The 24168-nt window shown below is 36.7% G+C and overlaps 1 protein-coding gene across 1 annotated transcript in view; it reads right to left on the bottom strand.

Annotated features, from left to right (window-relative positions):
• Window positions 1–17818, bottom strand: part of focad (focadhesin) — a 93731-nt gene extending 75913 nt beyond the window's left edge. The window contains exons 1-5 of the mRNA XM_088913231.1: window positions 17747–17818; window positions 12723–12809; window positions 12564–12638; window positions 11434–11588; window positions 2273–2374 (exon numbers count right to left, since the gene is read on the bottom strand). Coding sequence (XP_088769357.1) covers window positions 2273–2374; window positions 11434–11588; window positions 12564–12638; window positions 12723–12779 — 389 coding nt within the window. The 5' untranslated portion in view covers window positions 12780–12809; window positions 17747–17818. The remainder of the gene's footprint in view (window positions 1–2272; window positions 2375–11433; window positions 11589–12563; window positions 12639–12722; window positions 12810–17746) is intronic.
• Window positions 17819–24168: the final 6350 nt, after the last annotated feature.

Below are 24168 nucleotides of genomic sequence, written 5' to 3'. Positions count from 1 at the left end.
TCTGGGGAAACTGGCCTCGTGTGAGTGTGTACATGTCTGTGTCTGTGTGTGCCCTGAGATGGACTGGCCTTTGGTCCATAGTGTATTTCACCTTGTGCCCATTGTTTGCCAGGATAGGCCCCAGCTCCCCTGCGATCCTGAATTAGGTGTAGTGTTTAGGAAATGGATGGATGGATGATTAAAAGGTAATTAATGCAAAGTTCTGTGCATACAAGAACAAGGAGTAAATATTTAAACTCATAGCTTAGGGCGACCTAAAGTTTAACATCCTCTTTCCTGCCCTTAAAAGAAAATGTGTAAAACTAATTTAATCATAGTCAATTAAGTAGGACTCTCACACCAACAGAAAAGGACATGAATTATGCAAATTTCTCCTGGGTGGCTGTAAAATGATAAATCTACTCCTCCAGTTAGTGTGCCCTTGGAGTTTCATACCTAATTCTAAAGGTAGGTGGATACACTTCTACATTTCAACCTAGCAAAGACATTTTGCTCAGGAGAAGAAAAAAAAGACACATTCGAAACTCTATATGAAGAAAAATAGCTCCAGGCAAGGGTAAGTAACCTTTTGGTAAAAAAAAACTGCTCTTGCAATTTATAGAAAAATTCATACGGAAACCATATAAACATATTTCACACAAAATTGAATTAAGCTGGGATGACACAGACATGAAAGGGTAATTTCATCTTACAGCTACCTTGAGATCTATGGTAAAAACTGTCCAGCTCATATGATCCCCGGGTAGCAGATGAGAAAGCAGTCAAACTCGTTATCTTTTTTTGGCACTGAAACATAGCCTCCACCACACAGGGTGCTACCAGACAGCCCCCAAGCCTCAAATACAATCCAGCAACCAACACTATTTGCAAAGACTAATGCATACACATTTAGCAAAGAACCCTCACGTTATGAATCGGCTATATTTTCTGATAAGTGCAGCTTTTGTCTGTACTTACAAAACCATTAATGATGTAAGAAAAACATTAGGGATTCCATTTGATGTTTTTCATGCTTTTAATATTTTCTTTTTAAAAATATATTTTAGTCACATGTCTTAATGCACTTATTAATGCGCTTAATGCATATTTCTAAAAATGATTTAAAGGATTTCTGATGTCACATTTTGGCATCTATTTCTATTATTGAGCTTCAACAGTGCTCAACAAATGCTAAATATTGTGAATGTCACAGTTTATCATGTTTATTGTACAATTAAAGCTAAGCTGTACCACAACTCATAGACCCAACATAGCCCCCTGTTGTTTGGAGCAAAAGATCTTTCCTACTAATCTTCTCCAAAAGGGAAAAAATATTTGTTCTAATATTTATTGTCTTACAGTAGCTGATTTAAGATGCCAATGCAAAGAGGCCAACATCAAAGTCCTGGGAGATTTACACTGAAGTTTGAAAAATGAATACGTTTGCGCTTCCAAGATACAGCATGCTTGACTGCTTGACCGCAATCCCACGCAGGTCAGCTCCCTCAGTGTAATGGCACCATCGCCGCCTTGACACTCTGCATTACGATCATGAGCTAAGAGACGCCGCTTGAAAGCGGTGCTTAACCTTTGGTTCACCTTAACCTTTGGAAAAATCTCTTAACCTAAGAGACGTTCAATTTGATTTACCGCATGACTCTCATAAGAGATAGCAGTTATTTAAGCAGCATTTCAAACAATTAACAGGCAGAGGGTACTTTGCAGACAGCTACCAAGCCCGTCTGCAACAGCTGTAAACAAAGAATCCTTCAGTTCAGTATGCGTACAGCACCCCACTTCTCAGTACAACCAACCGTTAAACCTTTTCCTGTAAAATTAAATCAATTAGATACTAGCCAATCGATTGTGGCTTATATTACTGAATTAGTCAAATGAACCCTGTTTATCAATACTAACAAGGTGACTCTGTCACCTCTGAATGGAAATCAACAGCAAGGTCCAAGTAAAATAGAATTTTTTGGCCTGCACTTCAGCAGAATGGTTAATACACCTTGTGCTTTGTTCTTCCGTGACATTCCCTGAAACAACTGCATCAAGGTGTCTGAAAGTTAACAGTCCACATAAATATTTCGAAATGTGTATATATATATTGTACTCTTGGAAAAGAAGATTCATCTTTTAGTCTCAGTTGCCACATTACTGCCATGGTGCACTTTTCAAAGGTCTATTTACTGAAACCATTTAATAAAACACTCCATGTGGAGATCATAGGCTTTAATTTAGCACTCAAACTTGCTCCTCATACCATAATGACTTGAAAAAGCCAACTCACCTTATAGTATAAGGACAGCAGACTGCTTTTCCATCTTGTAGGTGTTGCAACGACTGGATCTGCAGCAACTTCCCAATCACCTTTATCAGACCTTGCACATTGCTGCCAAAATGAAATGGTTAATTGAATCAGAAGATTCACGCATATTCATGGTGAGAAGATGATAATCTGGTGCTGTGCTGAATCAGATGTTTAAATTGTTATGCCTTCGTACCACATTTTAATGGAAACCTTATTTCCTTTGCTTAGTTTCTGAAACTGAATAAGTATACTTAAAGTATTGCTGATTTATTTCCATTTTTTCTTTTTTTTTAATTTGTTTGATTTTATTGAAGTAACTGCAACACAAACCAGGATTCACGCAGGTTTATTTGCAGTCTTCAAAAGTATACATTTGACCACAATCAGAAATCAATCAAAAATCATTTATATTGTCTCAGTGCTTCCACTAATATACAGTATATTGAAAACACTGTCATTTTGCAAATTTGACTTAAAATATAAGTCGCAAAACATAATTCTGCAGGAGATATTCAGTAGACAATGGATACTGCTATGTTATATATAACATGCTATACTGCTATGACATCTAATAATAGTCTCTAGAAAATAGTACACATCTTGATACCAATTAAGTAATTACACATCTAATACAAAATCCTTAACTGACCTTCTGTGCTATTTTCAGAGTGCTATAGTAAATCAAACCTTTCCTTGTTTCCGCAAGAATAATACTGCAGTGTTTTCATCAATATTAAAATTCTGTTCATAAAGACAAACATGAATAATTTCTATTGTTTCCCTTTCAGAATCAGGAATTGCCATCGCTCATATCTTTCAGTATTACACATTTCTATACTGTAGCTCTAGAGGGCTTAGCTCAAGTCATGCAGTATATGAAATCATTTAAAAGGATATGAATTTCACATGCCAGTTGTCAGCATCGCAAACAAAAGTAGGTCACCATTCATATCAATTACAATCTCTCTTCAATAATGTCTGGTGTAGCTTTATCAAAATCCAAAACCTGGTTCTGAGGATACAGCCTTCAACTGTCTGTGAATTCTAATGTATTATTAGGATTCCTTTTTCATATTTTACATATAAATGAATGTTTCTTTGATATATGAAATCAAATTAGGTGAATACTCATTTGAGAAAACAAGATTCTAACAGACTATTTTTTTCAAATTACAGACGGCTCATAAAAAACAATCCTTTTTTAAAAGCATATAAAATTATTTTTATAAATTAGAAGAAAAACATAACGATTGTTCAACTAAACTCATGTTTTCCAAGTTTCATACTATTCATGGGCCAGAGGGAGCTCATTAACCTTAAGAATAAAAAAGCATGTTTTTAAAATTGATGAGTAAAGTCTAGTGTGTATAATGTAAGCCAAGTTATTTATACACAAAAGTTTCAAATCAAAGAATGGTTGTATGGTTTAATGATGTTTGTACCATTTTCCTAACCCATCGATTACTCATTATAATGGTGAAAAACAGTTTGAAAGTCCTAATTTGTTGATTGAAACTATTTCATGTTGTGTATATTTTATTCAGATCACAACATATAAAAGTGAAACTGATTCAGGAAAGTCAGGTTTTTTGGAAGACTTAATTGCAGAGAATACAACTATTCTGAGATCAAAGGGCAACTGAATATTATCACGTAAGTCCGACAGGACCAACCGTGGAATGGCAGGAGAGCGATAAAGACCCTATGCGTAGCGGCAAGACAGGGGTTAGCCCGGGCTCAGCTGTTCAGGAGAAGCCGTATAGAAACCTATGCCCTCAGGCCAAGGACAGGAGTGACCTGGTGCTAGGCAGGTCTCAGGGCAACTGAACAACAATGCTGAGCGAGTAGCAGAGCAGAAGCAGGAAATAAATAGGCTACACAACAAGACACACCAGAAAGACATGAATAATCACAGGGAACTAGGAACAGAAGGAACGTAGAGCGCCCTCTAGGTGTAATGAGCGTGACAAATATACAGTAATTATAACAAAAAATATTTCAATGCATCACAAAATTTCATTTTATGTTTCAGTGTTTAAGCTTCATCTAAATGAGTAATGACAACAATAATCATTTGTGATATTATTTTGACTAAATAATATTATTAATGCAGTCCTCAAAAAGTGAATTTTAATAACTGTACACCCAACAGCAGGAGCTAAATACTCATGTATACAGAAATAAGAGAGTTAAGTTGCCATGGGCTGTGTTACACTCATCAATGGCTAAAATACCACACTGACTTGAAAATGACAAACATCATAATTCAAATGTGAAAATAAAATATAATTAACGTCAAATGTGATGTTATTATCTCGACATATAATCATTCTTTTAAAGTTTCCACAGACAGAACCACATGTGAGCAAGACTTTCCTTGAGGTTGTGGAGAGTAATAATCAATATAGAAACCTTATCTGAGCAAGATCCACAGTTAGTGACAGAAACATACAGTACTGCAAAAACTTAATCCCTACAAACCAAAAGCAGCACAGTTTAATGGTCACCTGACCTCAGTGACATAAGATATATTTTATATAATGTAACTAATAACAACACAAAAGATACTGTACAAAGAGACTAGGGACTCCTTTTGTCAATTAAAAATTCAGCTAATTACAGAGACAGAGAGAATTACCTATGTTGGATGTTCATGTCATGTCACGTCATTTGCCAAACCGCTTTATACCACACATTGTCACGGGAAGCTGGAGCCTACCTGGCAAGCAACGAGCGCACGGCAGGGTACACCCTGGACAGGGCGCCAGCCCATCGCAGAGTAAGTGCAAGACAATCATACATAGAGACAATTTGGAGGCCACAGTAAAGGCCGAAGAGGGAAATTTGGCCCAGACACTGGGATACCTCCCTACTCTTCTCGAGAAATGCCCGGCAATCTTTAATGACCACTGAGAGTCAGGACCTCGGTTTAACGTCTCATCCGAAAGACGGCTCCCACTACAGTATAATGTCCCCACCACTATAGTGGGGCATTAGGACCCACACAGACTGCAGGGTCGGCACGCCCCCGGTCCCTCTACCACCACTTCCAGCAGCAACCATAGCTTCCCAGGAGGTCTCCCATCCAGGTACTGACCAGGCTCAGCCCTGCTTAGCTTCAGTGGGCTGCCAGTTGAGAGCTGCAGGGTGATATGGCTGCTGGCCTGTTTGATGTTTATTTTCAGTTAATTAAGTCTACTTTGGGGTATGGGATAACCTTTAGTTTCTCAAGAATTCTGCAGAGGTTCTTCACATCACATGACTGAGCTGAAAGTGATCCCCAACCAGCACTGCTTGTTCCCATGAAAACTGTAATATAAAAGAATTAAAGCTCTGACATTACAAATCTGGATTTTATGGTCTGGAAAACTACACTATTCATCTCAAGATGAGCAAGGTAACAGCTCAAGAACAGCAGTGTGGTAGTAATGAATACCATGAAAGTGAAGGAACAAAAAGTTATTTCAGTCACAACTAAGAACATGTAAAACATGAAGACAAATTATGTCTCATCCGTAGCACAAGAACACCACACAAACAAAGCCATCCTTTCCTATCCACAGCTCACTGATTGAAGAATTATCAGTCTGCTTTTTGATTGAATGAACTATCTTAAGATCTTATTTAAATCTTCTAATCAACAGTTTGTTAATCTCTTAATCCATAAAACACCTGAGATTTGGATTTCTTACATAAGGAATCTGTTTACTGTAAAACGTGATTGAAAACTTTGCTGAATGTCATCTTCATCTCTGAGATTCCCACAATCCCATTCCACATTTTGCCAAAATATGGCTGGTGTTGGGCAGCCTTCAATCAGCCATGATATCCTCATTGCACAACAGTGACTTACAGTATATTGGTGACATACAGTATCACATGCCAGAAGTGCTTGAAGTGCAACCCTAGTCCAATGGTAACTCTGACCTTTGCACTGTGGTACTCACAGGACGAAAAGGAGTAGATGGCTCTTGAAGTGGAAATTGGGGAGATAAGCTTATATGTTAAATGAAAATAAATTATATGTAAAAAAAAATAACGGCAGGTTCAGAAATGCTTTACTGCGGAACACAAGCTCATCAAAACCATGAAGGCGGAAGAGCTAGAATAAGGCTAGTATTTAGTATAGGAATTTGTCTCCATAATGTGAACAAATCATATTAGAAAGTCATTGATAAACAGCTAAGACATAAGAGCCAAATATGAATGCAAGGTAAAAAGTGGCTAAATCTAACCAACGATCTATTTGTGTCCTAGTTTAGCACCCTTAGATCTCATGCAAATACATTTTTTTCCTGTTGCCATTGTAAGTGCACTGCCACATAGTTTTCATCTGTGCCTCCTTGTTCACGTTTGTTTATTCTGAAGAAATTCACTGGGTTGGCTTTCTCAATTCCTTTGAGCATTATGCATACTTGATATTTGAGTGCAAATCATTCTGCTGCCATCATCATTAGATATACCATCAATAAAGATGAGTTAGTCAGTTCCAGAGGTAGCCATGTATGCCCAGGCCATGATGTTACCTCTGCCAAATTTCACAGATGAGGTGATGTTCTATGGAGCATCTGCAGTTCATTTTTTTCTCCATACTGTAACCTTTCCAGCACTTTGCTAAAGGTTTATATTTGGCTCATCTGTATATAAAACCTCGTTAAAAATCTTTCCTTTCTCATCTTTGTACGGTATATCCCATCAAATTTTAATCTTGTTTTTCTGTTCTTGGTGCTGATGATAGATTTACATATTGTGGTGTAGTCTTTGTATTTCTGCTGTCTCAGTCTTCTGAGAACTGTGGATTCAGATATCCTCACTCCGGCAATCTGGAGGTTGCTAGCAATCACTGACAATTTCTAGAGTTTATTTTGACAGCTATAATATTTTTTCTTTCATCAACCATAAATGTCTTTTCTTGGCTGACCTAGTCATGACAGCTCTATACATATACTTCTGGTTTCTTTCTTCTTCAGTATTTTCCAAAATGTTGATTCCGGTATGCCCAATCTCTGTGCCATGGGTACGATTGAGGTTTTCTTTTATTTCAGCTTCAAAATTGCCTGCTTTTCTCTAATAAAGTTAACCATTTTCATTTTGACATTTAAGTACGGACACTACACATTGACGTCAAAGGCAGGTTGATAGGGCTCTTTTATGAGTGTCTAATTACCTAAAAACAAGGCCCACTATCCCAAAACCTTTGTTCTTTCAAAAAACAGGTCCAAAACTATTAACGATTAACTATAACACGTTAGAGCTGTGATTATAAGTCATGTTTTTTATGAAAAATTAATAGAGCTCATAGTAAAAATACTACTTAATCGTCCAAATACTATATGTCTGAAGGCCATCATCTATAGTGTACTGCTTTTTGAAGTTATCCCTACATGAATTTATTGTTTGTAATTAGTATACACATAAAATATAAGAATGTAATTGGACAAACTGATCCCATTACACTAACCAGAACCAATGTAACTTAAAAAAAAGAAGTGCCAAAAAGCAGCTTCAGCAAATAGAGAATAACAGCAGCATCTTTTTGGTTAGGGAACAGCAGAGGAAGGAGAAGCAGAGCTGGTCTGTCGCCCACCAGATCTGAGACACACCACTCACATTCCCTGACAAGTGGTTGTTACTGCTGCTGCTCATACATTATAAATCAATTATCTACGGCTGTGGGTTGAGCTTTCTTTAATCTTCTCCTTTCATCCACTATAACTGTCAGAGCAGCCCCACAGTAGGGAATTTGACACTTTAAATCTGTCTGTTTTTTCTCCCCCAACTTTAATTTTAAGATTCTGTTTAACCAGGGAACACATCCGCTTATATAGCAAAGATAAAGTGGTCAGCTTAACATTTTATTTCCACTGTCACAAAGAGAATAAAACATCACAACATTCAGAATTTAAAAATCCCATTACAATGTTTCAATGCCTTTTTGAACAGCACTCTATTGCATGGAGATGTATCTAAAAAAACTACACAATGTGGAACAGTAAAATGTATATTGAATATGATTCTGTATTCTGAATGGAAGGTGACTGATTATTTTATTGCATTTTTCCAGCAGTGGTGTTGGTGCATTAAAAAATCTGCATTATTAAAGAATGAAGCCCTTTATAGACAATACTCTAACAAAACACCAAGCACAATACAGGAATTCACTTGCATGTGCTGGTGAATGTGTATAAAATGGCTCATTCATTTTATGGACCTGTGGACCAGTTACTGCGTTACCTGACCAATTTGGCTCAGGAGATGTGTTTGTCTGCCTAGGAACTATGCAGCTTTAAGAGCTGGGGGATGCCTTAGAGACTGACGATTGAACCAGCTGGGAATGTACCGTAAGCATATGACAAATGCTGAAGGGATCATGTAAATATATTGTACAGTGCCATCTAGATTTAGTCATACCCCCACTGAGTCAGGAGCAACAGACATCACACAACACAACAAGTAATAAATTCAATAATGAGCTTAACATAGTCTAAAAATATCATACTGAAATCTTTATATCACTGCACAGAGCAAAGTCACAATTATCCTAATTGACATAACTGAATACATTCCAGAAATAACCTGGGTCACATACAGTATATTCACTAAATATTAATTTACGTAAGATCCATCAAATACAAAGTTACAATAACATTCTGCTGTCTGGACGTGCAATAGTAGTCCAATTACTACTTCCAACTATATGGAAGCCTCTGAAGAAAAATGGAATAAATATTTTTTTGTTTCTATTTTTGTCATCAACTAGTTTTCTGTCCTGTTTTCTGTTTCTGTTGTAGATCATAAACTTTTTCTTACAAAGGGACCTGTTCTACATTTTTTTGCAAATCAAATAAAAGTCGATTATGATTACATGTGACCACTGGTAAATGACCAAGAATTAATTTGAAAAGTCTATAGCACTCTATTTGAGCTTGGACATTTCAAATATAAATGGGCTTTCAAGCCGAGTTTATTTAGGTCAGATTAGAGATTTTGATGGGATAGATTTTTAATTATTAACCTGATGGTGACCAATTTCGGAGACATTAATGAAGCAAATTAAATTTCTTCTTCTACTTATCTTTTTTCACCCTAAGGTCAACACCATCTCCTCTGAGATGGACTTAATTATCTCAGAACCAGTGGACATCTAGAGAAAACTGAAATACTTTCAGAATATTCTTCCAACATGTCAAAGGTTTTATGTATTTGGAATAGTTTTCGTTTAGTTTTACCCGTCTTACCTGGCAATAGTTCTAATGACAATGGCATGCACACATTTAAAAACTAAAGGAATCTAACTCTCTTCTTGCAATATCTCATTTTAGATATCTCATGTTCTACTTGGCCCTTCACACTTAAAAGATACAATAGGCTACTTCTTTACCTGCCCATGTAATTGCCTCAACTAACATTACAAGGGGCCCATTTCTTCTTTATACAATTTTTGTATCATGTTTAAAAGTAGCCCCTTTCCAGTCACCAATATATGCCACACAGAATCAGAAAAGGTAATTGGCAGTCCTTACTGGGATGCAGTGTCAGAAAATATTTTCTCTTCTTCAAATAATTTAGCTCATCTGCTAAGTCATTATAGCCGAGTACAACAAACATATACAATTTCTATATCAATGGTTTCAGAACAGGATCGCTACACTTGTTTCTTCAATGCTTTCACTTGAGTATGGCTTCTCATCCTTTCTCAACTGCAACTCAGATATGAAGATTAATATGTTGAGGGAATACCCTGATATAAAGCACCTGTGAGCATATGAAATTGGAGTGATTTTGAATATAATAATTCCTTGCATTTAATTATGATAATGTGATAATGTTTAATAATGATAATGTTTCTTTATTAGCCCTATACAATTTCTTGCATAAGGAATTCGTCTTTTCGCATACCCCAGCTTGCTCTCCATGAGACACAGACACACAGACAGGGAGAGAAGCTTGGGGTCAGAGCGCAGGGTCAGCCATTGTACGGCGCCCCTGGAGCAGTTGGGGTTAAGGGCCTTGCTCAGGGGCCCAACAGAATAGAATTCCTCTGCCAGCCGCGGTATTTGAACCGGCAACCTTCCAGCAACAGGCCCAGATCCTTAGCCACAGAGCCACTGCTCCGCATTTATGTACTGTAATACTTTTCATCCTTAATAATCCTGAACTGCTTTATAATGTATATAGGAGGAGTACTTCATCCACTGAACTGTGGCACCAACTAGCTATTATCCATCATGGGCCCCACTCCAGAGCAGATCAGGTAGAGAAAAGAGAAACTGCTTCATTAGATGAATTCAGTGAGGGCTTACGATATGACAGATTATGCCAACCAACAACGGAATTTAGCCAGGGCACCAGAATTAACACTCTTACTCGTCGTAAACGGTATCATGAGATCTTTAATGATCTTTTACGACCAAGTAGTCTGGACCTCAGATTAACATATCTGCATGACCTGATCTCCTACAGCACAGTGTTCACGATTATCATACTGCAGCATTGGCTTGAAAATTCTGTCCAAAAGGTAAAAGTCTGGTCGAATAACATTTTCCTTGCCGGAGTACCATTTCAGCACTATCCATGCCCAGCCTTGCTAAGCTTCTGAAATCAGGCAGCATTTAAAAACATCACAAGAGATACAAATGAGAGGAGGCTATTCGGCCCATCAAGCCCGTTGGGAAGCTAGTGGTGAATTGATCCATTGATCTCATTCAGCCGCTTCCTGAATGAGGCCAAAGTATTGGCTTTAGACCATGGCTAGGTAGCTTGTTCCAAACTGTAAAATACATGTGATATATAAAAAACTACTACCTAATTCCAGGTGTATCTATACAGCCCAAAAAACAAGATTTTACCACCTCCACAGGATGGGGCATGATATGTGAAGCCCTTCTCTCAAATGTCTCCAAACTAGACAGCAGTAAAAGATAAAGACCACGTTCTCCAGCCAATGAAAATATGTACTGAATTCATTACTAAAAAGGAAAATGAGAGTGTCTCATAAGTAAAATCGGGTTTATTACAAAGCAGAATCCACAGGTGGTGATCCGAATGAGCAAAAATCATAATTTGTACTTACAACAGTAACCTGTGAATAAACTATTAGCAACAGCCTGCTATTTAATGATGCCAGTGGACAACTTTACCTGGCAGAGGGAATGAGGTTGAGGATGCTGTTGAGCACATATTGAAGATCAGCATGGTTCTGTTCCACTAGCAGCACCAGAGCATCACAGCAGGCTGACCTCACCAGCACACTGTCGCTGCAGCACTTCTCCCAGAGCAGCTCCAGGGCAGGGCTCTGAAATACAGCGGCACAGTGTAGTACACTCACCAGCACAAGTTACAGCAGGACAGGACCACGGACCAGCGAGGCTTAACAATCATCAGTGAGAGCCAGTGATACCTTTCATCATGTAATCATGCATGACTGTGTGCTACACTTAGGTTTAAGGAATTTTACAATCCTTCCACAAGATTTAACAGATGCAGGAAAGATGAAATAACAACAACAGTTTCTGTTCTGGCCATCACGTAGAACCATGAAAACCTCCCTTACTCTGTGTTTAAGTAGCTCTGCGTGTCAAAACATTTGTGTTTCAAAAAGAAGGAAAATTAAAAAGTTTCACTGCACTATTTTGTTGGATAAAAGTAAGAAAAACAATCAATGCATTCTGACACAACACTGAACATGATTTAGGAAAAATAAAATCCTTTATTTTATTTTTTTTATCAGCACGCATGCAGATGAATAGTTCTGTTGTGTTCTGTAGTGCTGGCAAAATATTACAAATTTAATATTATCACATGCAAGATCCATGCAGCATATAAACCATTCAAGGGTATTTTGGAATAGTTTCATACTAGTGGGCAATAAGAATGCAGCTGTGTTCATTAAATCTCACTTCCTATACAGTAGCTCAAGGATTCATGTTTTATTACACTAACACCTCTCTATCTGGTTGTTTTCTACAAAGCAAATAATCAGATGCTCTGTTGCTCTGCAGGAGGAAAATAGAGTCATTCATTAAAAGTGACCCAGTACTGGGTGACCTGCTCTTCTTTTCTATGACACATTCTGTTCCTTGTGTTTGTAAAGGTGTGCAACAGAAAACGATCTTTGCAATGAAGCCTTTGGAACTGCAATCTCTTTATTATTTGGCCCCAGCATTTAAACAGCAACAAAATCAGAATGCAGAATGGAAAAATAATGAGACTTGTAGGATTTCCATTCTGCATTCTGACTTTATTGCTGTAGCAGTATCAAAGAACTAACCTGATTAGAAGACTGTGCAATCTTCTCATTCAGCCCTTTTTCTTTCAGCACAGCAGCGACAAGACTCCTCACAGCCTGCAGAAATGGTCGAACAGGAGATCATTATTACTGCTTTAAATAGAGGTTTAGGAAACACACCACACAATTGTTGCACTTTACCTGGGCTTGAATAAGAGAACTGGGAAATTCAAGCTGTTTCCTTAATCCTTCAGACATTTTAGATGGTCATTTTAGGAAGGACCAAAGCTGGGAAGATAAAAAACAAGACAAAAAAATAATGTAGTGCCAGAGTTTCGATATTTTATTAAAAGATAATGCAGCAGCACAACAGAGTACGTGAGATCTGGTTTTGCTCACTCTACTGACAATATATTTTAATGAGATACTTGTTTTATATAAGATACAGTGCATAACCACCATATACAGTACTGTGTTTTTAAAATGTTTTTAAAATGTGTGCAGCATTTTCTGACATTTGATCATGAAACTTTATACTGAAAATAAGAAATCACTACTGACATGTAAAGCACTGCAAACAGTGATGGATAACAAGTAGTCTGCATGATCAGGCTGCTACTTAATTTGTCTCTGGGCTACCTACAGTAGTATTTATTTTTGAAAATCCAATGGATTAATGCCTTTATAAAGATATAAAAACCCCTTTTCACCTTTTCGTCTTGCTATGAAGGCAAGAAAAATGCAAATTGTGTTGCTACCAATAAGGAATGTCAGACTAACACAGTAATACAGTAGTTGCACGTTACACTAGTTGCACAAAGTCAGTTCTACTCTGTAAGACACAAATAAGCTACAGTGTATTTGAGACAAAGCAAAATCATATAATGTGGTAAACATAAACATTTTTGGTTATTTAAGACCTGTTTTGATTAAACAAGGGTATCATATTAAGATTACTTTTCAATTACTTATTATTCTATCTAACTAAAAAGGCATCAAAATTTGACTTTAACACCAGTATTACTTCTGTCTAATCAGTCCTAAAATCCTTTTGTTCATTTTGTAACATTCAAACAATTTATTTTTCAAAGTACTCCAAAGAAAGGAAATCCAGACACAGCTCAGATATCCTCATACTGTAGGTGCTTTTCATTCTTGGCCATTATCTCCCTAACGTTTCTATCAAATTCAACTCAGAACAGTTTAACAGACAAAATTTCTGCAGACCCAGGCAGCCTGGTCTGTTGAGAGTGACCTCAATGCTCCTTGTTCCCTGCTTAGACTTAGATCAGCTTTTTCCTGACTTTGCAAAGGAAGCAAAGAAATGTCATACATCAATTTATCATAATGTGGCTGGAATGTATGATAAAGGTTTTCCATAAGAAACATGCTTATTTTTAGATACTATCTTGCACAGCAAGGGTCTCATAAGTTGACCTATCATGAGAGTGGAAATGAAATCATAATGGGTACATTTCCCTTGCTACAAAACTTTCCTCTTTAAGAGCTGTCACATTACCAAAAAACAGGCAATTGGAAAAATAGGATCTGTGACGCATGCATATACTAGAATTTTACAGTATTTTAAAGTTAATTTGGGTTTAAGTACATGTGAAATAGTGGTGCAGTGGTTAGAATTGATGCCTAGCAGTGCTGGGGCCCTGGGTTCAATTCCTGGGGTGCCATTTGCATGGAGTTTGTATGTTCTCCCCAATGGGAGTTTCCTCTGGGACATACTAGTAGGTTAAAAGGCTTCTGGAAAAACTGTCCTTGGTGTGAGTGTGTTTGTGTCTGTGTCTGGGTGTGTCCTAAGAAGGACTGATGTCCTGTCCAGGGTGTATCCCGTCTTGCACCACTGCTTGCTGGGATAGGCGCTGACTTGCTTGTGACCCTGAATTGGATAAAGAGGCTAAAAATGCCCACATGGATGGGCAGATGGCTGTGTTTAAGTTCTTTACACATGATAAAACTACTCATGATTACGTGGTGAATGCAAACTCTTCAACAACAACATTCAGCCTTTCTAAAAACAACATAAAAATACATTGTTTCTTCACTGACACAAATAAACTACACATCACAGAAATAAAACTGCAATACCAAAACCAGGATCATGAAGTCAGACTTTAACCCCCTCCCCACACACAATACATTGCTTACAGTAGTTATGGTGCAGTTTTCTTCTTTTGCAGTCCCTCCCCCAGTGATTTAAAGCTGTTCTTGCCCTTAGCATTCAAGACAAATTATAATAAAGAATATGGCACAAGACAGCAGGTTTGTTTTAACACCATTAAGTGACCCCTAACAGCAGGGGGCTTCTAATTGTGTAAGAAAATAGAGCATATTGATCTTACGTACACTAACCAGCTCTAGGTATTTATCTTTTTCAACTCTATTGTCTGAGATACAGCTAAAACTGGTAGATGTTGTTTACAACAGGATCTTAACATGAATGATAAGATCCTGTTGTATACATTAAAATTTCAGTTTTTAGGTCTTACTCTTTTTATTAATATGAATGCATTCATGCATAGTGACTGTTATTAGGTATCTTTAGAAGCATTGTTCCTTTACGGTCTTTAAGAACTCAAGATCTTAGTCCTTCTGGGCTACCATCCAAAATAACTGGACATCAGCTAGCAGTCAGTGAAAGTGTATAATGTATGGAACTACTGTAATTAACAAAACAACAATTTGATAGGTGTTGTGTTGCATTTAAAGTTTAAATGAAACACTTTAACCAATGGGCCAGCTGAGCAGCACATTAGCAGGGTCAGTAGAAACAGAACATCAAGGTTCTTGGAAGAATACTAACCCACTCTGCTTTCGAGCGGACTAAGATGGGTGTTTCAGATAGCAGATAAGTCTCACACACCCAGACCTCTTCAGTTCTTATCACTCCATGACACACAGGGCAGGGTTTTCTGTGGAAGCTGGATAGTGCAGCATCATGGATAGGAAATGTCCTAATCAAGAATGCTTGGTCCAGAGATTATGCTATCCTTCCAAGACCAATGGATGAAAATGTGGAATTACACATTGTGTATCATTATTACTCAAATTATTTGTTAATACAGAATTTCTGTCTTTTATTGGCTCAATGTTACTATTGTAATACTCCATTCTATGCACAGATGTTTGTCCTAAACCTTAACATTTAGAAGGTGATCAATGCGGTGGTGGGGGTAGAGAACAAGTTACCCAGCCATGATGTTGAAGGTAATACCTTGGCTTCCCTCAAGAAATGGCTGGATAAGATTCTCAGATCAATTAGTTATTCACTAAGTGCTCTAGATTGGCTGAATGGCCTCCTCAAGTATGCAACTGTTCTTATGTTTACAGTTGTCATCCCTTGATTTCTGGAGGGATATTCTGTGTATTTATTGGCACATTTCATAGACCTCTGAGATCTTACTGTACTTTCTAAAGCAAATATTAAAAGTATGTCAAAAGTTAACCTCTAACTGACTAACAAGATACTCTACTTTTCTAATTTTCTAATAAGTTAATCAATTATTTATTAGAAACTCTCATATTCAGTTTCATGTGAAGCATGTAATTCGGACTTTTACCTTCTCAAGTTTTGCTGTAGGAATAATAAAATACAAGGATAAACTACACAGCTGTTGTCAGGTTGAAGGTGGCACATTGCCAGCATAGATTAATGTGTCCTGGGAAACTGACAGGGGAACATGATAGAAAAAACACCTCCCATGAACTGATAACAACAGAAGAAACTGTCCCAGGCAAGCAGACATACTTCAGCCTCGGAAATGAAAAGACATCCTGTGTGAAGCTAGGTAAGAATTTCTGTTTTTTCTTACTCCCTACAATGGGTTAATTTTGCCTTGCATTCACTGTATTCACAAGTCTGAAGAAAAATTAAAATACGAGAGGAAAAACAAAACAATTAACAATAAAATAGTGAAGTGTATGTTTTATGCAATATGGTATTAGTGTAGAACACTTAGATGGCTTGATGCAAAATTCACTTTACTGAGCCCAGAGGCACTTTTTGTACTGTTGTCTGCTACTTAAACAGCACTACAGTGTTTTTCACTGTGAAAAAATGTAAGAAAAAGATTACATCAATCAGGTGGAGGAAACACATTAACCTACAAATAGATTTCATCAATCAATATAAAATGTTAAAAATGTTTATCATTTTTCCTGAACATGTTTGGTGTCTAGCATTGTCAGAGCAAAGAAGGGAATGCTACCTTTACATTTACATTTAGACTTTATGACTCTACACTTATTTTAGAATAAATACACTGAGTTGCTGATGTATTTGTTTTAGTCACTTAATTTAATCATTGACTAGCCGTGTTATCATTAACTATCAGTGTTCTTTCTGAATGATTAACAAAGCAATTTAAGTCACACCAAAACATGCTCAGTATATAAGTGAACATCAGTTCTAAAATTACATTAAAAAACTGAAGTTATCAATCTTTAATAAGCATGGTTTATTGATCACCCTTGGTTCACATCGCCCACGCAAAGATGGAAGAATGGATAACAACGGAATATAAAACCGGTACATATACTGGATGCCAAGAAAGCAATCAAGATATTTAAGAAAATGTTTTCTTTCTTAAAGTAAAAGTGGCGGTACCAAATATTTCCTGTCAAACGTGGGTGACCGCTTAATTTACAATAGATTTGCTTGTCTTGTTCTAATCGTTTAATTGTACTCAGCTCATCCAACACTCCAAAACCCGAGAAAAACGCCAAAATACTGTACCTGCTAATGATTACATACTGTATACTCAGATAGTAAATATCCTCCAGCTTTTTAAAACATTAGTAATTCTGACCTAGAGAGCCACATTCAGCTCATTTTTGCTAGTGCACATAGCTACAGAGTGGTGAGGTATTCAAAGTGCCAGTGTGGCATCCTCTTATTTGTACTGGCGGCGTTTCTTAATAAGAAATCCTGATTAACCTTGTGTACCTTGTGGAGTGAATAAACTATATTTTTTTAACTTTAATTTACATTATATCTGAACCCAAAAGTTTTTGGAAAACTTTGATATTTATGAAAGTGCTCTGTACTGCGATGCAGAGTCTGAAGCTCAAACGAAAACTATCCTGGATCAAAATAAATTATTTTAAATATCGAATGAAGTAAATTTCCACATATTCACTTTGACTATTTAAAATGTTTATTTAACACAACAATAAAGTCAAACATTTTAACAAAACAGGAGAGAAAAACTTACCGGTATATAAGCAGTTCTACAGCTCATAGACACCAACGCTGCAAAACCTGTCAGATTCATAAAAACTACGGCGTAGCAAAAGGCTCAAAACTCGTTTTTCGAAAGTAGAGCTCAATTGTAACTACATTGCTTTACAGTCCTTCCGGTTCAAATAAACGCCCGTTTATGTCTTTACACATCTCTTGTCTTTTGGCCGTTTTGTTTCTGGTTGCGGGTGAAACATTTTAAACCAGTTTTATTTCAGATCCTAACAAACTACTGTACATAATGCAAAGTAGGACCTAGACATATTCTTAAGTGTCACATGTACACCTCAGTAATGATACAAACTGTGGTGTCATTTCTAATGTGTAAGTGTACTGTGGACATGATTAAAAAATAAGGAATATGATTCATTATTGTCACACTATATTTGCTTTTCTTAGCTGATGAAAGTTAAGAATATGATCTAAGTGAGGTTCTGAACAATTACATTTTATTAAAATAAGAGTCCTACCTATGATATTCTCAGTTGTGGACTTATTACAGCGTATATCCTTGCTCATTAGTAAACAAGACTTTAATATATCCTGAACTAGGTAAAATCACTGTACATTATAAATTCTTAAAAACAGATTACTCTATGAAGAAGTAAACATCAACTACAGTGGTCACCTAGACCAATATTACATCTCAGAAAGTGAATTAGAATAGCAATACAGTTTTCTCTTTATTAAATAAAGCAGGACTGGACTAGATGGAAGGCCCTGACCAATAATTATAATACATTTAGAAATAAAATATGTAGATTTTAGGTGATAAATCTTATTCTACACTTTTAGCCATAGATCTGTCTTTGAAATGGCTAACCTAACATTGCAACACAACACAGAAATGTTCCTGAATATTTAAAGCAATTTTCATTATCTTGTGGCATTCAGATCAGTTTGACTTTGTTAATCTTTCCCATTGTTCCTTACATACTGCTCTTTACTGCATACAGAACAAACATTTACTTATTCCTAGTGCTCAAGTGGGGAATGGAAATGATCAGGACAGATTGCAATAGAACTAATGAGAACTTTATTATTTTTACAACTGTACAGTATTTTCAAAGTAAGAGGGACATCAATAAGGTGCAATAACGCTAAGCAGGTCTACAATAATAAAAAACAATTGCTTTTGATTATTCAGGCTTGTACCTCTTTGTACACTTCACTACACCTCCTCCTCAAATCCTGAGGATAGTAATATTCCAAGAAACCTTCTATTGCTCTCAACTAAGTTGTAGCTATTAAACAAGTTAAATGCACTACAGTACATGGGTCCAGCTGTTCAATATTTCCTCAGCTTCTCTCTTCTGTCACTTCCGAAACTGTCTTGCAAGATATAAGACATTTTAACTATATTTCTGGGGGGGAAAATAAATATCTATACACCGTGAAGCTCTTTAATAAAATAATGCATATTCCCAAAACAAGGAACATAATTAATCGTTTTAGAAACAAAATAAGAATACAAAAGAATGTTTTATAAAAACGTTTAATTTCTCTCATTTGCAACCATTCATATGTTCTGGTAATTCATAAGAATTATTTTCATACTGTATAAGACTAAATCTATATAGAACAATGAAGAATCAAAATGTTAAGAATTGTCAACAAAATAGCAGATACAAAATAGACATAATATGCGTGCCATGTACTAAATTTCCTCTGAAGATATCTATGTCAAACAGTAATTTCTTTCTTCTGGAAATAGAATAAAAGAGTAAAGTCTTTAATTTAATTAATGCAAAAGCCATGGGTGCATATATTTAACAATTTTCCAAATATGTCTGTGTTTCTATGAAATAGAAAAACTCTCCATCTAAATGCTTTGCCAAAAGCTGTGCCATAGGGCTCATTGCCTCTTCTGAAATTAAATCCCCAGTGGGTATCAGTTTCCTGTTTTTGAACATGAATAACAAAGAGTCCAAACAGTGAGGCACTTTCCACTGTCTATTGAAATTGATGTGTCTGTCTGCAAGGATAAAAGGATGCTTTACTCACTCCAAGTCTGCTCTAGATAAATTTCCTCTTCCTCAGCATCCTCAACAAAATTTCAATAAACACATCTGGTAAGCATGCAAAACAGGACCGTATTCACTGCAAAATTTAGCTTGGCTCCCAGGCTCTCCAGCTGTCTTGGCTACAGGTCTTTTGTCCACATATCTGTGACATAGCCAGCTGGATACTGACAAGCTCTACAAGTGACTTTCGAGTTTGCATTTGGAAATCGGTCTGGTACTACATACGAGTATTCACCACTGAACTGGTGGAATTTCAAGAGTATAGTCATTTGGGGCCAAATAAAGGTGTTTCCAGATTTCTTTTAGGACCAATATATGGAATTTCATTTCAGTGAGGGTTACACATTTATGTTGCACAATTGGTTGCTGATGTGTCGGCCTTCTCTTGGTATTTATTAAAAGTAAAAAAAGAACTGCTTTTAAATTTCTTATTGATAATCCAGAGCACCTCAATATAGAATGTAGTAAAAATATTTTATCAATAGACTCTGGAGAACATAAAAAAGTTACAAACAACAGGAGGCTATTTGGTCCAGCATGCCTGCTTGATCCAGTTAATTGATCCAAGAATCCTCCATCTGTTTCTTGAAAGACAGGTATTGGCTTTGAATATTGTTCCATATTCTCACAACCCTCTGGGCAAAGGAGTGCTTCCTGTTCTCCATTGGAGGGGGAGAGCAATTAGATCATCAAACATTTTGTGATTTTAGTGTAAGATTAGCGCTCTAACAGATATGGAGTTTTGACATTTCAAAACATAATAATTATTCATGGATAAATACTGCTCTGTCCTTCTATTAACAATACACAAAAGAGTAATCAATGAAGTGTCTTTCCTTTTTCTGGTTATTACAAGGAAACTGGGTAGGTTACAAACATGAGGAGGCCATTTGGCACATCCAGCCTATTTGGTAGTTAGAACTTCATGCAGCTGTTTTTTTTTTAAAAAACGACAAAGTTATTGGCTTCAACAACCTGGCTATATAGCTTGTTCCATACTCCCACAACCCACTGTTCACCGAGGTGCATCTTGTTCTCAGATATAAATACACTTTCATATAGATTTCACTTTTTACCTCTGGTTCATTTTTCAGTGTTGATACTGAAGACATTTACCAGGCTGACTTTGTGAATTCCTTTGAGGATTTTGAATACTTGGATCAGGTCCCCTACTAGTCGTCTTTGTTTGAGACTAAAAAGGTTCAGTTCTTCTAGACTGTCAGTGTCGGACATTCCGTTAAGCTGCAGGAGGTATCTGGTTGCTCTTCTTCGAACTGACTCCTGAGTCACAAAATCTTTTTCTAATATAGTGATGTTAACAAAATATGAATAACTTTAAATCAATAATAATTATGAATTTAAAATAAAATGTGATAATAATTCTGAACCCAAAATGTAATTTATCACATACACAAGAGGACTTATTTTACCAACATTTACTTTCTTTTCTGTAATGTTCTTCGGAGTGCTTTGTACAATTTTAATGTGATATAGTTATCTACTGTATATATATCTATAGATATAGATAGTTTTTGCTGATGATTAGCTATTTTCCCCACATAAACATGTCCAGATTGAGCATTAAACTTTTAACAAAAAATATTCATTTCTAAAAATGTGTGTGTATCATTTGTAATTCATCACAATATGTTATCACTGCAGTGGCATAGCCAGGATGTTTGAGGTGGCAGAGGGGATATCATTTTTAAATGTTATTATATGCCTTCTAAATAAGAGTGTAGTACTAAAAAGTGTATATATTTGTCAAAACCTTTTTACAATACAGACTACTTGTGTAGTTACTTTTGTAAGGCTCTGTATTTCCTAACAAAAGCCTTTTTTATTCCCCACGCAATCTAGAAGATATAAATGACCAGGAAAAATAAAAAAGAACTCAAAGTCTTTTTATTAAGAAGCCTCTTCAGTCTCAGCATTTCTTATACGTTATTTGTAGTTTTTGTTTATTTTCTCTGCATATAACATTCTGCATTCTTCTACACTAAATACCTAATGCCAGGTGTGTGCCCAAACTTGAGTTTTATCTGAATCTTTTTAAATTACATTTGCTGCTTCTACGGTGTTTGCTATCCTCCTATTTTGGTATTTCTACAATCTTGTTTGATTTACTTTCTCTGAATCTTGATCTTTGAATGAAATTAAGAAGAGCAGTGGTCCCTGTACAGATCCCTGTTGTACTCCACTAAGTTCATCACTCCAGTTTTAGCATTTTCCCTTTCTGTGGACTGTTTTCTATCCATTAACCAGTTATCAATCTAAATACTGTATATACATTTCAAATGCCTACTGCCTGCAATTGAGAGTTAATTTCTGATGAAAAGTGTTTAAATATCAGAATATGCCTTATTGTATGTGTGTCAATCACTGATTTTGCTTGTTAAAAGAATTTTGACAAGTTAGTACAGCAAGGGGCAGCATGGGGGCATAGGGGATAGCATTGCTGCCTCGCAGGGCCAGGGCCCTGGGATCGATTCTGGCTGCAATGTGCATGGAGTTTGTATGTTCTCTCCATATTTGTGAGGGTTTCATGTGGGTGTTCTGCTTTCCTCTCATAATCCACGGACATACTGGTAGGATAATTGGCCCTGGTGTGTGCTTGTTTCTGTCCATGTCTGTGTCTTGTGATAGACTTGTCTCCTACTAGGGAGGATCATGGTTGTTCCCTTTGCTTGCTAAGATAAGGCTCCACCTCCTACACGACCCTAAATTGGATGAAGTGGTTAGAAAATGAAAGGGTTATTAAGCCTACATTTTCTAAATCAATGTTGACTAAGACCTAGGGTCTCATATTTGCATATTGTCTCATATTTCAATATTTCAATATTATTTCTTTAACCTTTCATTAAACAGAAGGCAGACTTATTGATCTATAATTACGTATTTCAATTTTGTCACCCTTTGTACGGATGGGCACTACAGTACTAGTAATGATCCCTTCTATGAGCACAGTTGTATCAGTTGCTTCTGACTAACATCCCTTGTTTCATTAAGTACAATCGGTAGGGTATACTATATCTGGCCCTGAAGATTTATTAATCTTGAGTGCTTATAGTATTCTAGATAATTCTGCCTCTTCTGAGGCCTTCCAGGTGTTTGCAGGCATTCAGTGCTGTTTTTGAGGGAAGTCTCTTTCTTCCAATTGGTGCTGAACCTCCAGAACAGGGCTGTGGGGCCTGTGATAAGCTAAAAGTTACTCAGTTTGACAGGACAAAGAACATTGGCCTACACCTCTTCATTCTCTCCTCATTCTCCCTTGTATGCAGTCATGGGGTTCGTAGCTTTGAGCCCAGATATAAAAAATAAAGAATTGGTGATTGCAAAACTCTAATTTAAAAAAATATAAAGAACTTGAAGTAAACATCTAATTATCTCTCTTAATATCAACTTGAATGGTCTTCATCCTTCTACTGTAAGGTGAAATTTGTAAACTAAGTAACAGCAACTCTGACATTAAATCTGCCAATAAACGTCATACCAACTCAGAACTACAGATCACTAAAATTAACTTTCCAAGTAGGAACACAGCTTTTGAAAAATGACCAGATGTAATATTGCATTTAGTCCTGTAAAATTGAACTTTTGGGTTCTGAAAAAGACTTAACAGTAACTCAGTATATAATGTGACACTAACGTTGCACTCCTCCATTTTCGAACGAAGGACACAAGAAAAAAGAACTCCATCTTGTCTGAGTTGTCTGAAACTGTTAGTGGATGTAGTTCCATGAAATTCTCCATATTGAAAAAACTATGGGAGTATCCAGGAACTGCTACACCATCTCTAAATACGTCCTGCTCATAGAGCCCCAACATTTCTGCAAGATCAATGAGGGAGTGATAGAGAAGGCTCTCTTTAGAAATGTGCTTTAGACTTGGACAACACCATGCCTGTGCAAGGGAGATGAAGCAAGACTGGAACCTTTTAAAGGGAGACTGATTTTCTGACCTTGAAGATGGCTTCAAGTGCACAGCAGGAACGTGTCCCCACCTTGTCAAGCCAAGGGAAAGAAACTGAGATGCTTTAATGAGTATGGGATGTGTAGAAGGTGATGTTTTACAGCTTCATTAAAACTAAGACATTGGATGCCAAGGAGACAGCCTGCTTGTTAAAGAACCTGACATCCACAACTTGATGTCTCAGCATTCATATGACTCAAACACAGCACCTGGTGCTAGACTGGGTGACTTTTAGGTACATTTTGATTACATTTGCTGCATAGTGAATAAGACCTTCCTGGAGACAGAATGCCCTCTAGTGAACCAACTGGCCACCACCCTCAGCGACCAAGCTCCTGATTCATTTAGTCAGCATGTAAGACTGGGGAAGTGTGCCACTCTCGACAAATTGCTCTCAATA

This window comes from Atractosteus spatula, chromosome 1 (assembly GCF_055471065.1).
Source record: "Atractosteus spatula isolate fAtrSpa1 chromosome 1, fAtrSpa1.hap1, whole genome shotgun sequence".
Lineage (NCBI taxonomy): Eukaryota > Metazoa > Chordata > Actinopteri > Semionotiformes > Lepisosteidae > Atractosteus > Atractosteus spatula.
This window is presented reverse-complemented; position numbering and strand designations above follow the sequence as displayed.